The sequence below is a fragment of the Podarcis erhardii genome (assembly GCF_964252035.2).
Source record: "Podarcis erhardii genome assembly, chromosome: 3".
Classification (NCBI taxonomy): Eukaryota; Metazoa; Chordata; class Lepidosauria; order Squamata; family Lacertidae; genus Podarcis; species Podarcis erhardii.
In genome coordinates, this window is record NC_138507.1 from 77211838 (window position 1) to 77224453 (window position 12616).

At 43.0% G+C, this 12616-nt stretch overlaps 1 protein-coding gene across 4 annotated transcripts in view; it reads left to right on the forward strand.

Annotated features, from left to right (window-relative positions):
• SLC35F3 (solute carrier family 35 member F3) overlaps positions 1-12616 on the forward strand; it is an 87661-nt gene that overhangs the window by 42773 nt on the left and 32272 nt on the right. The window contains exon 1 of one of the 4 annotated variants that reach the window (XM_081855863.1): positions 11123-11404. The exons of 2 other annotated variants lie outside the window; for them this stretch is intronic. In XM_081855863.1, coding sequence (XP_081711989.1) covers positions 11329-11404 — 76 coding nt within the window. In that variant the 5' untranslated portion in view covers positions 11123-11328. Of the gene's footprint in view, positions 1-11122; positions 11405-11801; positions 12304-12616 lie in introns of those variants that run through there. One more of the 4 variants, XM_081855864.1, reaches the window with a different exon arrangement.

Here is a 12616-nt window from a genome sequence, read left to right on the forward strand (position 1 = left end):
GCATGTCACAGACCTATGACAGACCTATGATGAGTGGGCAGATCACAAGGAGGCAGATTCCAATATGATCTATATCAGATTTTTCTATCTTGATTTTAAAAATGTATAATTAGGAAATCTAAAAATAAATGGCATGGAATCTATTAGTCACATTGTGATGAAACTTTGCTGCTATGGAGTCAAGTAATAATTGACACAAGAGAAACTAATACATAATTATATTTTATGTTCAGTGAGATTGTCTTGCCTTTGATAATAGTTTGATAATCCTTGGTGACAATGCCACCTTGATTGACATGTCTATTAAGCCAATGAAAATTTATATCTGTTTGTAAACACAGGATTTCTCATTTACTAAGCAACGTAGTAGCGCTGTTCTTGTCTGGAATTACCAAAATCTATCTTTTTAAAGTTTTATTGGTCAAAGTTGTGGGGCAGAAGAGTAGCAAAAACTATTTCTGGCAACCAAGAGGCTCTCTTTTTTTCAGATACTATTATGGTAACACACTTTGCTACCATAGTGTGTCTTTTGCAAGCAGCAATGCAGCAGATGAGCTCCTTCCAGTGGGCACCATGTCATCTACCTTGGTTGATTACCTTCACACAGCAGTGGTCCATAACGGGATGGGCAGAGGCAGTAGTGTCCTCTTGATGACACTATGCTTATTGGGATGTGGCAAGCTAAGGCAGGATAGTTGTGAAGGTGTAAAAAAAAAAAGTGTCACAAGGGGAGGGATTATCACAGTATCTGAAAACAAAAGGACATACTGAATGCCAAAAGTTAAGCATTCTTTTTGTTCTTCTAGCCCAGTATTGTAATTGTATAGTGAATTTACTATATGATGCATAGTTGCCAGGAATACTGGTTTACTGCTGTTCAGGGAATTCTGCTCTTAAGCACTCTTGCTAAATATTCCAAATTACATCTGCTGCAGAGTACAACTGTGCTGTCTCTTATATAATGAGACACACTATTTAGGTAATAAAAAGAGCTCAGTCACATTTTTAATTAGAGCTGTCAAAAATGCATCTTAACTACATGCCCTTGGCCTTCTCAAAATATGCTGCAGCAATAAAAGTAAATCTGATATAACAAAGGCACTTTTATGAAACCAGGGGCTGATTCACACAGGTAAGGCAAGAATCGTGTATACAGTACATAAGTGGCAGAGCAGTAGGCATGTGTGCACCATGCTCCCAACCACACAGAATGTATGACATGACACATATTTGCATATATCTATATGCATGTGGGGACACGGGTGGCGCTGTGGGTTAAACCACAGGGCCTAGGACTTGCTGATCAGAAGGTCGGCGGTTCGAATTCCCATGATGGGGTGAGCTCCCGTCGCTCGGTCCCTGCTCCTGCCAACCTAGCAGTTCGAAAGCACGGCAAAGTGCAAGTAGATAAATAGGTACCGATCCAGCGGGAAGGCAAACGGCGTTTCCGTGTGCTGCTCTGGTTCACAGAAGCTGACCACATAACCCGGAAGCTGTACGCCGGCTCCCTCGGCCAATAAAGCGAGATGAGTGCCGCAACCCCAGAGTCGGCCATGACTCGACCTAATGGTCAGGGGTCCCTTTATCTTTACCTTTATATGCATGTAGATTCAGTCCCATGATCCCTTTAGGATGAAAAGATCATGGGAATCAAGCATGCACATATTTGCTCCATAGTTCAGCTTCCATCATATGCACAGGAGGAGCTTACATCTACTGGTCTAGTGCACAATTGAGTACAGGCTTTCTGCCAATAGCAGAGTGGTGGTGAGGTTGCATGGATGCACTAGGTCAGTTGTGGCACTCCCACCAGCAGTGCTCTACTGCTTTCTGTTTCTTAAGCTGACCAGGCTTGGTACACCCTGAGTTAATTGGTTTTAATGTACCTAAGCCTTAACGAGGTTAAAGAACATTGCATTTCAACATAGCATAAAGGGGGGGGGGTGCTGATCCTGTTGAAATGAGTAAGATTGTGTTCTGCATTATTCCTGACTGATTTATCCTTTGTGCCCACATTTAACTTGTGCAAGACCTTGTATCTGGCAAGATGCCCCATGGCAATTGCTGCATCCCAAGTTGCCTGAACCCTAGGCGTTCTGCTGCACTAATGCAATTTCAAAGCTGGGTAGGTTGTCAAGTGTTAAAGAGCTCGTTCTGCAGCCTCCAATGATTAGAGTATCAGCAGCACTTAAGGTCTAAGCTACATGCTGCAAGCCTCCCATTAACTGATGCAATGATTATTATGAGATTAGCACTTGCAGGTGATTCAGGTGTTGCAAACAGTATATATAGGCAGCAGCTTTGTTAACTTCTCTTTAGAAAGACTTTTATAAATGTACACTGTAGTTAGTCAATGGGACTTTATAATTAGGCTACTAGTCAAATAATGGATTACTCTGAAGTTCATTTTAAGACTATCAGTGAGATTTCTAATGAACTTCTCTGAAGGTCTTCAATACTAAGGAAAGCAGTTGCAGAGGGAGCATGGATTAAGGGATGAATATATGTAATATATAACACTGATCATGTGCTATAATTTTAGAGTTATCACCTGAACATTTTAATATGTTTTTATTTATTAAATTTCTATACTGCCCTTCATCCAATGATATGTCCTCATGTTTAGTGCTTTTGCACTTGCTAATCTGTATAAAGCTTTCTCTCTCTTTTTTCATTTGTTTGGTAGTTAAAGCAATGATGTTGCAAAAAAAGTTAAGAATTGCGGATAAGTCATTTTTCTGGAAAACGGTAACTTGGTTGTGTTTTGTAGTCAAATTAATGTATAACAGGGAGTTAATTGAAGGTATAGTCATGAAATCAAATATCTTATGCTAGTATACGTTCCTTCACATTCTGGGTGGAGTTGTTTTGTTACAGGAAAAGTAAGTCTCTGATGAAAGAAGTACCTATTTCCCCACAATATTCAGTGTAATGTCTGAATCGACATTGCAAGGAACATTGGATCAGTTTACCATAAAGGATATATCTAATAGCTGATAAAGGATTTGCTGCATGTAGCAGCCTGCAGTCATCTCTTGAATCTATTCATCATGAGCAGCCTTCCCAGGTGGGATTCAATTACCAGCGAATTCAGGTTGTACAATTAAAGCTAATTTGGAGTTCTATGATGTATACAAATTAATTGATAAAACAAAATACACAGTTTGGGAATGTATGCACACAGATTTTATAACTACCTTGACATCCAGTTGGGAAGGTATGTGTACATGATTATAATACAACATGTCCTTAAAGGTATCTGGCTGTCTCTAAAATAGATTTTCAGTTTGTCATGCATTCGACAAAAATCTTATTTGGAAACTAAACTGTAACAACCAGCACAGTCCTGAAATAGGCTATGTTCTGCAGTCTGACTGCATTTCGGTAGTAAAAAATATATTAATTCCGGTCTCCCACTGTGGCTTCTGTGGAATGAGCAGTTGGAAATTAAAAATGACGTCTTGTTCTTTTCTAATCAGGCCAGTCTTCAGAATTCAATATTAAACTTAGCCATAATGCAATAAAACACTTTCACTAAAGCTTCTCTGCATAAATTTCATTTCTCAGCAGCTGCTCTTACAAATAATGTAGCAGAAACTGTCTCCAAAATAAAAGAGGTGTTCTGGATTTGCACTGTAGGGTTTCCCTAAAGGCTAGAGGTCCAAGGTAAAAAATAATGAAAGCACAATACTAATGCTTGCCATTCAGCAGAGGGGAAATGAGAACATACCTGAAAATGCTTTCATGGTTGTTTTTAATATGATGTGTCCATCCTTGATTTGTCAAGGCTTTAAATTGTAGAGAATGTATGGGCTGTTACACTGAATCTTAGCAACCTTTGCAACAGGAGTACAGTACCTAATTCTACAGGTCATTGTGTTTTGTTTGTGGACACCAATATACCTGGTTTGTTTTATTTATTTATTTTATAGCTCACCATCCCAAAAGTTCCCAGAATGGCTTACTCAATAAATTAAATTACAGACCCTCTATGTATATCTATATTCCAGGGACAGTCCCGGATTTACAGAAGCCGTCCCGGTTTCTAATTTGATCCTGGAATGTCCCACTTTTCCTTAGGACGTCTCTATTTTCATCAGAGAAATGTTAGAGGTTATGGAATTATGTGACCTCCAAGCCAAGGAGATAAGTATATAGCCTTTAGAAGACACCTGAAGGTAGCCCTGTATAGGGAAGCTTTAAAAAAAAAAGTTTAAAGTTTTATTATGTTTTTATATATGTTGGAAGCCACCCACAGTGGGTGGGGCAACCCAGTCAGGTGGATGGGGTAGAAATAATAAAATTATTGCCATTATTATTATTATTATTATTATTATTATTATTATTATTATTGAATAGGATGTCCCTATTTTCATCAGAGAAAGTTAGAGGGCATGAAATTACGATAAAGCAAATTAAACAAAAACATGCAAACATTTAAATATAAAAGAGAAGCATGAAAAGAGTAAGTGGAATTAAAAAAAAACAACTAAGCAGCATAGAGAGGATTTTAAAGGCTGGGAAAATAAAAAGGTCATCCATTTACATTAATGTGAACCTCAGGGAGAGGGTGCCACCACTGAGTGGGCCCTTTCCCCTGTAGATAGCTGTCATAATGGGAGCATCCAAAGAAGGGCTTTGGTGTTATAGGTAGACACATATGGAGGCAGCAGCATAGCATCAGTTGTTGGTGCCTGGGGTGTGCATGTGTACCTGGTGGGGGAGGCAGCATCCCAACCCTCGCTGCCATTGCTGGCAGAGCGACCCCACCCCCACTGGAGTAAAGCAGGGGGACACAGCAAGGAGCCAAGGGGGGCAACGCAGCCCTTGGCGGGTGGAGAGGAGCACCGTGCTGCGCTGGGAATCCCTGTGTGGGGGTGCCTGGTTCACACTCCCACAAAAAGTTGTGCCAGGGGCCACAGCCTCCTGGCACCTGCCCACATGATGCCCCTGTGCGGAAGCAAGTGGTCCTTGAGGTTCGATGTCCCAAGCAGTGAAGGGCTTTAAAGGTCAAAACTAGCATTTGAACTAAGCCTGGAAATGAACTGATGGCCAGCGCAGCTGAAAAAGCGTAGGTGTTATTATGTAGTCCCAGGTCCAGTGAGAGGTGTGGCCTGTAGAAGGGACATGGCTTGGGCAGAGTCCTGAGAGCCAGACAGAGGTCTCTGGAGGACTACATTCTGACTGAGGTTCCGTACACCAAGCTGAAAATGTCAACAGGCTAAATTTTTAAAGCAACAACTATTTAGACCTTTTTTCAATCCTCTGCATGCAAAATGAGTAAGATTTTCTCAGAGATAAATCAACCAAATAATCTGAGAAGAACAGAGAGAGATAATTTTATATGGGAATTTCAAACTCTAAACCTGTGCAAAATACCTAAATTTAGAGCAGCAGTCCTGTTCTGCTGAATTTAACTCGTCTAACTTTAATTCTGAAAAAAGGTGTATTAAGTGGTAAATACCTAGCTAAAGTAGAACTTTTAAGATCACATGTTGAAGAACAAGAAAGTTCAAGGATAGTGAAATAGCACCTTCATCAGGATGACAGTTCATAATGTGGTATGTGAGCTTCTGAGTGACATGGAATGCTCTCCTCAGGCTCAGTACAGTTAAAAAAAGTGGAGTTATACATATGTTGTATGATACGCAGTTCTGTCTGCAGCCCATTTCAGTTATCAATACCAGTATTAAAAGTTCAAGCTATACATGGTTTTTAAAAAATAAAGATTGCTATACAGCTTTTTATGTGTAGTCAGAACAATTTCCCAGAGCTATTTGCATAATATATTAATAGATAGCAATATCTTGTGCAAATTTATAGTATCTTATGCAAATTTATAATAAAATGACAAAAGCAATAGAAGATTCATTCACTTTTCTTATTATACTGAGGCCTGCTGGGCCAGAGTCCTTTGTGGGCAACCACAAATAACAGTTGGTTTCCAAATCAGCTCATGAGGAAGGGCCATAGGGCATCTGCTTTGCAGAAGGTCCCTAGTTTAATCCCCAGCTTCTCCAGGTAGAGCTGGCAATGTCCCCCATCTGGAACCCTGGAGAGCTGCTGCCACTCAGTGTGGACAATACACGGCAAGATGGGCCAAAGCAGCTTCATGTGTTGTGAGTTGCATTTGCGCATGACATATAGTTGTAGAACTAACAAATATATGGAACGAATACTAAACTGGTGTGGATGGCTCCCTAGCTCTTGCTAGTTTTATGTATCCAAAATATGGATTTGAATCCACAAAGCAACTTCCTGGTCACAGATGGCTTAGCAAAAACTATTGTGCATTTATTATTATTATTATTATTAATTAAATTTATATACCGCCCTAAACTCCAGAGGTCTCAGGGTGGTTCACAGAACAAGTTCAACATAAAACACTACAATATATATACTAAAAATATAAATATAATATATAATCAAAATAATATATTATATAATATTTAATCAAAATAAAAATTAGACTTATCTAAGTAATAATTAATTTCAGTTGAGTGATGGTAAGAAGTTACTGGCTCTTTAGTATTTAGTGAAAACCCAGGTTTTGACAGCAAAATGTTGTACTATGAAGTATTTGTTGTAAATGTAGCAGGACTTATTGCCTGTATATCCTGCCTTCATTTTATGGATATTATAACCCATCTCCAGTCCTTTTGAATATTTGGCTAATGGTATGGAAACCTCATCCATTCTGTCAGTGCTGGGAACAGTGTAATTTACCATATGCTTAGCACCTAAGGGCAGCTTCCACGCTGGAAAAAAGCTAAGCTGAAATTTCAGATGAATGCAGTATTCAGGTTTATTATTGTTGAATCTAGAATGCCTGATTCTGCTGATGTCTAACATGATAATTCACTGAGCACAACTGAGTCTGGTCCTTAAACAATACATGCATTATGCTGACTGCTTTGCTGATGCAAGTTTTTAAGGAGGTCATGCATAAATCTTTAAGTTAGTATTTTAAAACTCTGTTTTGTTAAGCTTCTCTGCCAGCATTCAAGCAGCACTAAGGCAGCTGTTAATACGTTACAATGCTTCTTACTGAGTCATGCACCAAGCAGGCAAAGCAACAATCATGCTGTCTGTGTGATTCATATTTTCCCACAGTTTTTATGCCATCATTCTGGTATATAAAGCAGGTTTTTTCAGAGTGACAAGATTTTGATAGTTCAAATGTATTTTTATATTCCAGTGTATAAAGAGAAAGGAGATTGAGGAGAAGCACAGGAAGGTGGCATTAAATGGAGCATTGGGTTGGAGAAGGCATGGGAGGTGGATGCTTGAAGAAGACAGGACTCCTAGTAGCAGGATGGAGAGAAAATATAAACTTCGAGATGGCCAGGGAAGTGGGCTAGCTGTTGGAGCCTGGTGGTCGATTTGGTCTTTGGATTCTGCTGCAACTTCTGCATGTCTAAAACCACCATTATGTTCCCAAGTGTGAAACACATTTTTCCTATACATCTGGAATATTGTTTCCTTCTCCTCCCATGTATACGGCTTACTGCGGGAACAAGGATATACAACCAATCAGTGACTGACAAGGCCAGCTTTATAGTATTACAGGCAGAATGTGAGCCTTTTGTTACTGATCGGACCATCTTGTGTGGCCAGAGCAGGCCCTATGATTAGGCAGAGTGAGGCAGCCACCTCAGGTGGTAGATGCTTAGGAACAGCCCCTGGTTATGTCTCCTGATCCCCTGGTAATTCTGTTCTGTTGCCACATGGCCTCCTAGCTTGGCATGCTGCATCAGGTGGGCTGAGGGATGCTATCCCATCCCATAATCAGTGCTGGCATTAGATTCAATTGCCAGTCTGGTCAGCTTCTGAATTAGGAGAGAGTGTCCTCTTCTCCTTCACCTGAGACAAAATGTCTTGGGATGATCCTGTGTGTGGCTGGCTAATATTTCAACTGTGTATCCATCACACTGAATGTTAGTCTTGTATACAGAAGAATGTTTGTGTAACAAATATGATAGTTGGAATATGAAAAGTTCTTAAGTTTGTTGTTATTTTTAACAACTCAATGTGAGTTGTAAAAAGCTTTCTCTGGATCCCTTTTGTCATGACTTGCGTTGTAACATACTGCAGAAGAATTGCTGTATTGATGTTGAATAGTAGCTGAGCTTCACTTATTGATTGGCACATGCTTTCTCCATTGCATACTTTGATACAGAAAATAATACAATTTCATTATCCTTTCCCAAAAAATGAATGATAATTCCTATCATCTGTCTGTCTGTCTGTCTATCCATCCACCCACCCACCTCAGTATTTTTTCACTTAAATAATGCAGCATACCTTTTCTTGATGACAGTGATGTTTGCATCCAATATATCCTGGTATATAATGCAATTATGAAGAACTAATGATTCAGTAATTGTCATAATCAAAAAGTAAAATTGAAGTGACTGCTAGAGTTAGAGAGGTTGAGAGACTGCAGAAATCATGAATCACTGTGGTACTACAACATTATTTGGGAAGAATAAGGATATGTATGGGCAGGACTTGGAGAATAATCTCTTTACTTTTTTATGTCCAGTCATTTTTTAAATAAGACCAGTGTCAAGAATGCAAATCATCATGCCTGATCCTTTTAATTGGAGATGCCACTGGTAAAATATAATACCTTTTGTATTGTAAAGTTTGTGTACTAACCCTTCCTTTGTCTCCTTCCTGTTATAAATTAATATACAACACAGGGACAGCACTAGTTAGCTGAATGAATATTTGAAATCATAATATATGTGGTCTCATAATCAGAAGAGGAGTTAAATAAAAAGTACACTCATTTTTTTAAAAAAGAAAGATTATGACCATAAGATAATTATCAAATATGTTGCCAACCAACTGTCTCAGAAGACAATGGAAAAGTGTGTGATATCAATATTTTATGTATGATGATCTTATTTAGAAAATGGTGACTACTTCCTGAGTAGTTTACTCTTTTTGCAAGCAGTTTGCTACTGTTACGTCTACATTGGCAAACAGCCTGAGCCACAGTCCCATTAAAGTGATTTAACTTAGTTTAAGATCATTGTTAATTACTTCAGAGCATTTTGTTCTTCAAAGATGGGGAAGTGGGTTATGTGCTGCACACTCCCAAGACACCAAGCAGCTCCCTGTAAAGCAATGGAAGACAAGCAGAGCCACTAAGGTTGCTTACTGGCTAGCACAGGGAATGGGGCTGGTTTTGCAAAGAGGGGATCCAGAAATTCTGCACAGCATACATTTATCTCACCATATGCATCTCTGCCCTGTGATCAGTGACTAGTCCTATCATTACAATCAACTTCAAAAAAATTAATCTGACATGTCAAGAATTATGAAGTACAGATAAAAATTGGCAATGGTGATAAGTTAGTTGCTGATATTAGACATCCACTCCTTATAATATGGTCTAAACTACTAGTGGAATAGGTGGCAACAGGTGGCTTGGATGCTGGTGCTCACATTCCATAGAGTGTCCTTGTTCCTTTGTACATTGTATTGAGACATATATGTAGAAGGTGATTAAATAAGAAGAATAGTTTAAGCATGCTGCTGCTGCTGCTACCTCAGTACCAGGTATGATGTGTTAGGAAATCTTGATCCTTGCAGTACCAGTAGGAAAAATAGCTATCATCCCTGAAAGATCTCCAGGAAAGGCTTTTCAACCTTGCATACTTCATGAATATCTGTAAATGGATCTATGCCACTATTCTTGCTCTATAGTGTGAACACATTAGCTTTAAAATTTTGTTGCTGCATATATAAAGGACTGAGCTCCTCACATACCAGCTTTTCATTTGCTGGCCACAACCTTTCTGACATGCTGGCTGTGGCTTTACTTCATTTTCTTGCATTTGTTTACTTTAGTTTTTCAGCTGCTATTTGGAAACTCCAACCACAAGGGGGACAGACAAGTGTCTGAAGTAGGAACAGCAGCACAGTGGAATGCAACCAGCAGGCGCCTTGTTAATTGGAGCCCAGTGGAAAAAACTGTTGCTGGATTTTATGTAAAAACAACAACATGGATCCCCCCACCCCACAAAAACAAAAAAAAATTCCTATGGTATCTTTGAAACTGTTAGGTTTGAAGAACGGAGCAATGCTGTAGTTTTTGCTTTCTATTTTGTAATAAGAAAAGATATACAATTTCAAATAAATTTCAGATTTCTGCTAAGAAATCTTTTTTTTTCCTCCCAGTGGGCTGTTGATCATGTGGAGTCAGGGATCCCACACAGTTCATTCTTCTCACATGATGCTAGTACTGTATACACAGAGGCACACTGAAGCTGTGGGGAAATCTCACAATGGGGATCATGTGCCCATCTTGCAACAGGTGTGCATGGAAACAAGGCGCGAGTTGTACTGTGTGCTTGTAAATACATGGAAGAAGCAGAGGCAGCTATGGGAAGCCTTTTTTTGCCAGCATAATTGCTTCAGAGTTGGATCTAAGTGCAGTAAGTGTGTTGGCTCCACTAAAGTGTTGATTAAACAGCTAGTTACAGAAAAACCGCCTTTATGAACATATTGAATTGCTTAAAGATGATTTCATTTTGGAATGAGAGTGGTCCACTTAGAAACTGGTTGTGCAAATACAGTAAAAGGTTCCATTTTTATTACGTTCAGAGATAAGGCCACAGACTTAAGCAGCTACCAAATATCTCAGCGATGACTACGCCTACCATACATACGTGAATTGGAAGAACACCAACTATGTACCTTGGATAGTGTTACATCGAGGCATTCTAATGGATTGCAAAGTATCCCTGCCCTCGTGGAACTCAGCTTCTCAGACGAACCTTACAGTTTCTGGATCAGCCTGATAGCAAGAGCTAACCTACTGCAGAGATTGACTGAACCACGAGCTTCACGAGTTAACAGGCGAGACAAACTCTAAGCCTCGCAGCTGCCTCTGAGGACTCGTCCTCTTCTGCTGGGCCTGGAAGGAACTCGTCGGTCTTTCTGGGCACTTGCGGGAATACCCAGCCAAGGCTGAACTGCGGCTGTTAACGGGGACAGCCTTTCCCTGAGCGTGTGGAAGAGCCCGACGCTCCAGCCCCGCCGCCGGTGGAGGGAGGGTGGGCGGAGGGGATGGCTGGGCTGGTGACGTTTTGTTTGCTGCAAGTAAAGGAGAGCGTGCGGGCGAGGAGGCGGCGAGAAGCTGCTGCAGCAGCCGAAGGTACGCGAGGCCGGGCGAGCCAGGCAGGCAGGCAGGCAGGCAGGCAGGCTGCCGCCGAGGCGAGCTGATAGCGGGCCGGGGAGCCGAGCGCTCAGCTCCAGCCGGCGTCAGGATGTAGGCGCTCGGCTGACGGGCTCTTACTGGCGGAAGGGCTCATCATGAAGAAACACTCGGCCAGGGTCGCCCCTCTCAGCGCCTGCAACAGCCCCGTGCTGACTCTCACCAAAGTGGAAGGTAATTTCGGCGCGCCAGCCTCTGCACCAAAACTAGTGCTCCGAGCGGGCTTCCTCGAGGGCGAGACGAGCCTTGGGAACGCGGCATTCCCGCCGGCGGGAAAACTCCCGCCGGCGCCGGGCCGCGCCGAGCTCCTTCGGGGAGGGTTGCGCTGGGAAGCTGAACACCTGCTCTGCGGCGGCTGGACGGCGGCGGGCGTGGCGGGGCTGAGGGGACGCGGGGCTGAGCGGCGGGCTGCTTCGCCTGCTGCAGTCTCCGCCGCTGTGCCGGCGAAGGGCGCGGGAGAGGGAGGAGGGGGCGCTGGACTCCCTCAGAAGGGAGCTTTCGCCAATGCGGGCTTTGGGGATGCCCTTCTCCTCCGGCTCTTCTCTCCCTCCCTTCGCCTCTCTCTCTCTCTCTCGGGAGAAAAGTGAGCGGAGCGGGAGCCCCCTCGCCGCAATAAGTTCTCTCGTCAGGTACGAGGCGTTTCCTCCGGACGGGAAGGACCCGAGGGCGCCTGAGGGAACTTGGTGCATTGGCAGGGGCGCAGCCCACGTCGCCCGGCGTCACCAGTGGGAGATGGAGCATCATAGCGCTCCGCTTCGGGGTTTGGGTGGAGAGAAGACGTGAGGTAATTTTGGCGGGCATCCATTCCGAGGAAGAAACTCCGCGTCCTTCTGTTGCGTTTCGCCGCCAGCCAAAGATGCTGCCCTCAGGCTGCTGCGCTCTCGCCTTCGTTTAAGATCTGTCTCCTCCGGTGTCCTGGTCCTTTTGGGGAGAGGGGAGAGCTTTCTGGAAACGCTTCCGGGCGGAGGATGGGGGTCTGAATATAGGCGAAGTCCAAACTCTGCCCGCAATTTTATGAGAAGGCGTCGGGTCGCCTGGGCTCACCGAAGTCTGTGAAGCAGCTGTGATGCCAGGTAAAAAGGGCCCGTTCGAGCCAGGCAGATGGATGGTGCCAGGCGCTGGCAGGGGAGCCTTGCCGTATTTCAAGTTGGGCTGCAGCAGCAGCAGTTCCGAGAGATGCTCTGCTGAGCTGAGGCAACCGCACGGCTGAACTTGGAAGTTGGCTTGCAGAGGCTGGCCGGCCTGTGCCGTGGATACAGGGCGCTGGGAGAAGAGGGGCGTCGCGAGAGCAGCCCGTGAAAAGCCCGGGCGGGGAGGAGGGGATGCTCCCGAGCCTCGGGCAGGAGGAAGAAGCTGAAGGGCGCCTGTGAAGGAGGAGGAGGAGGG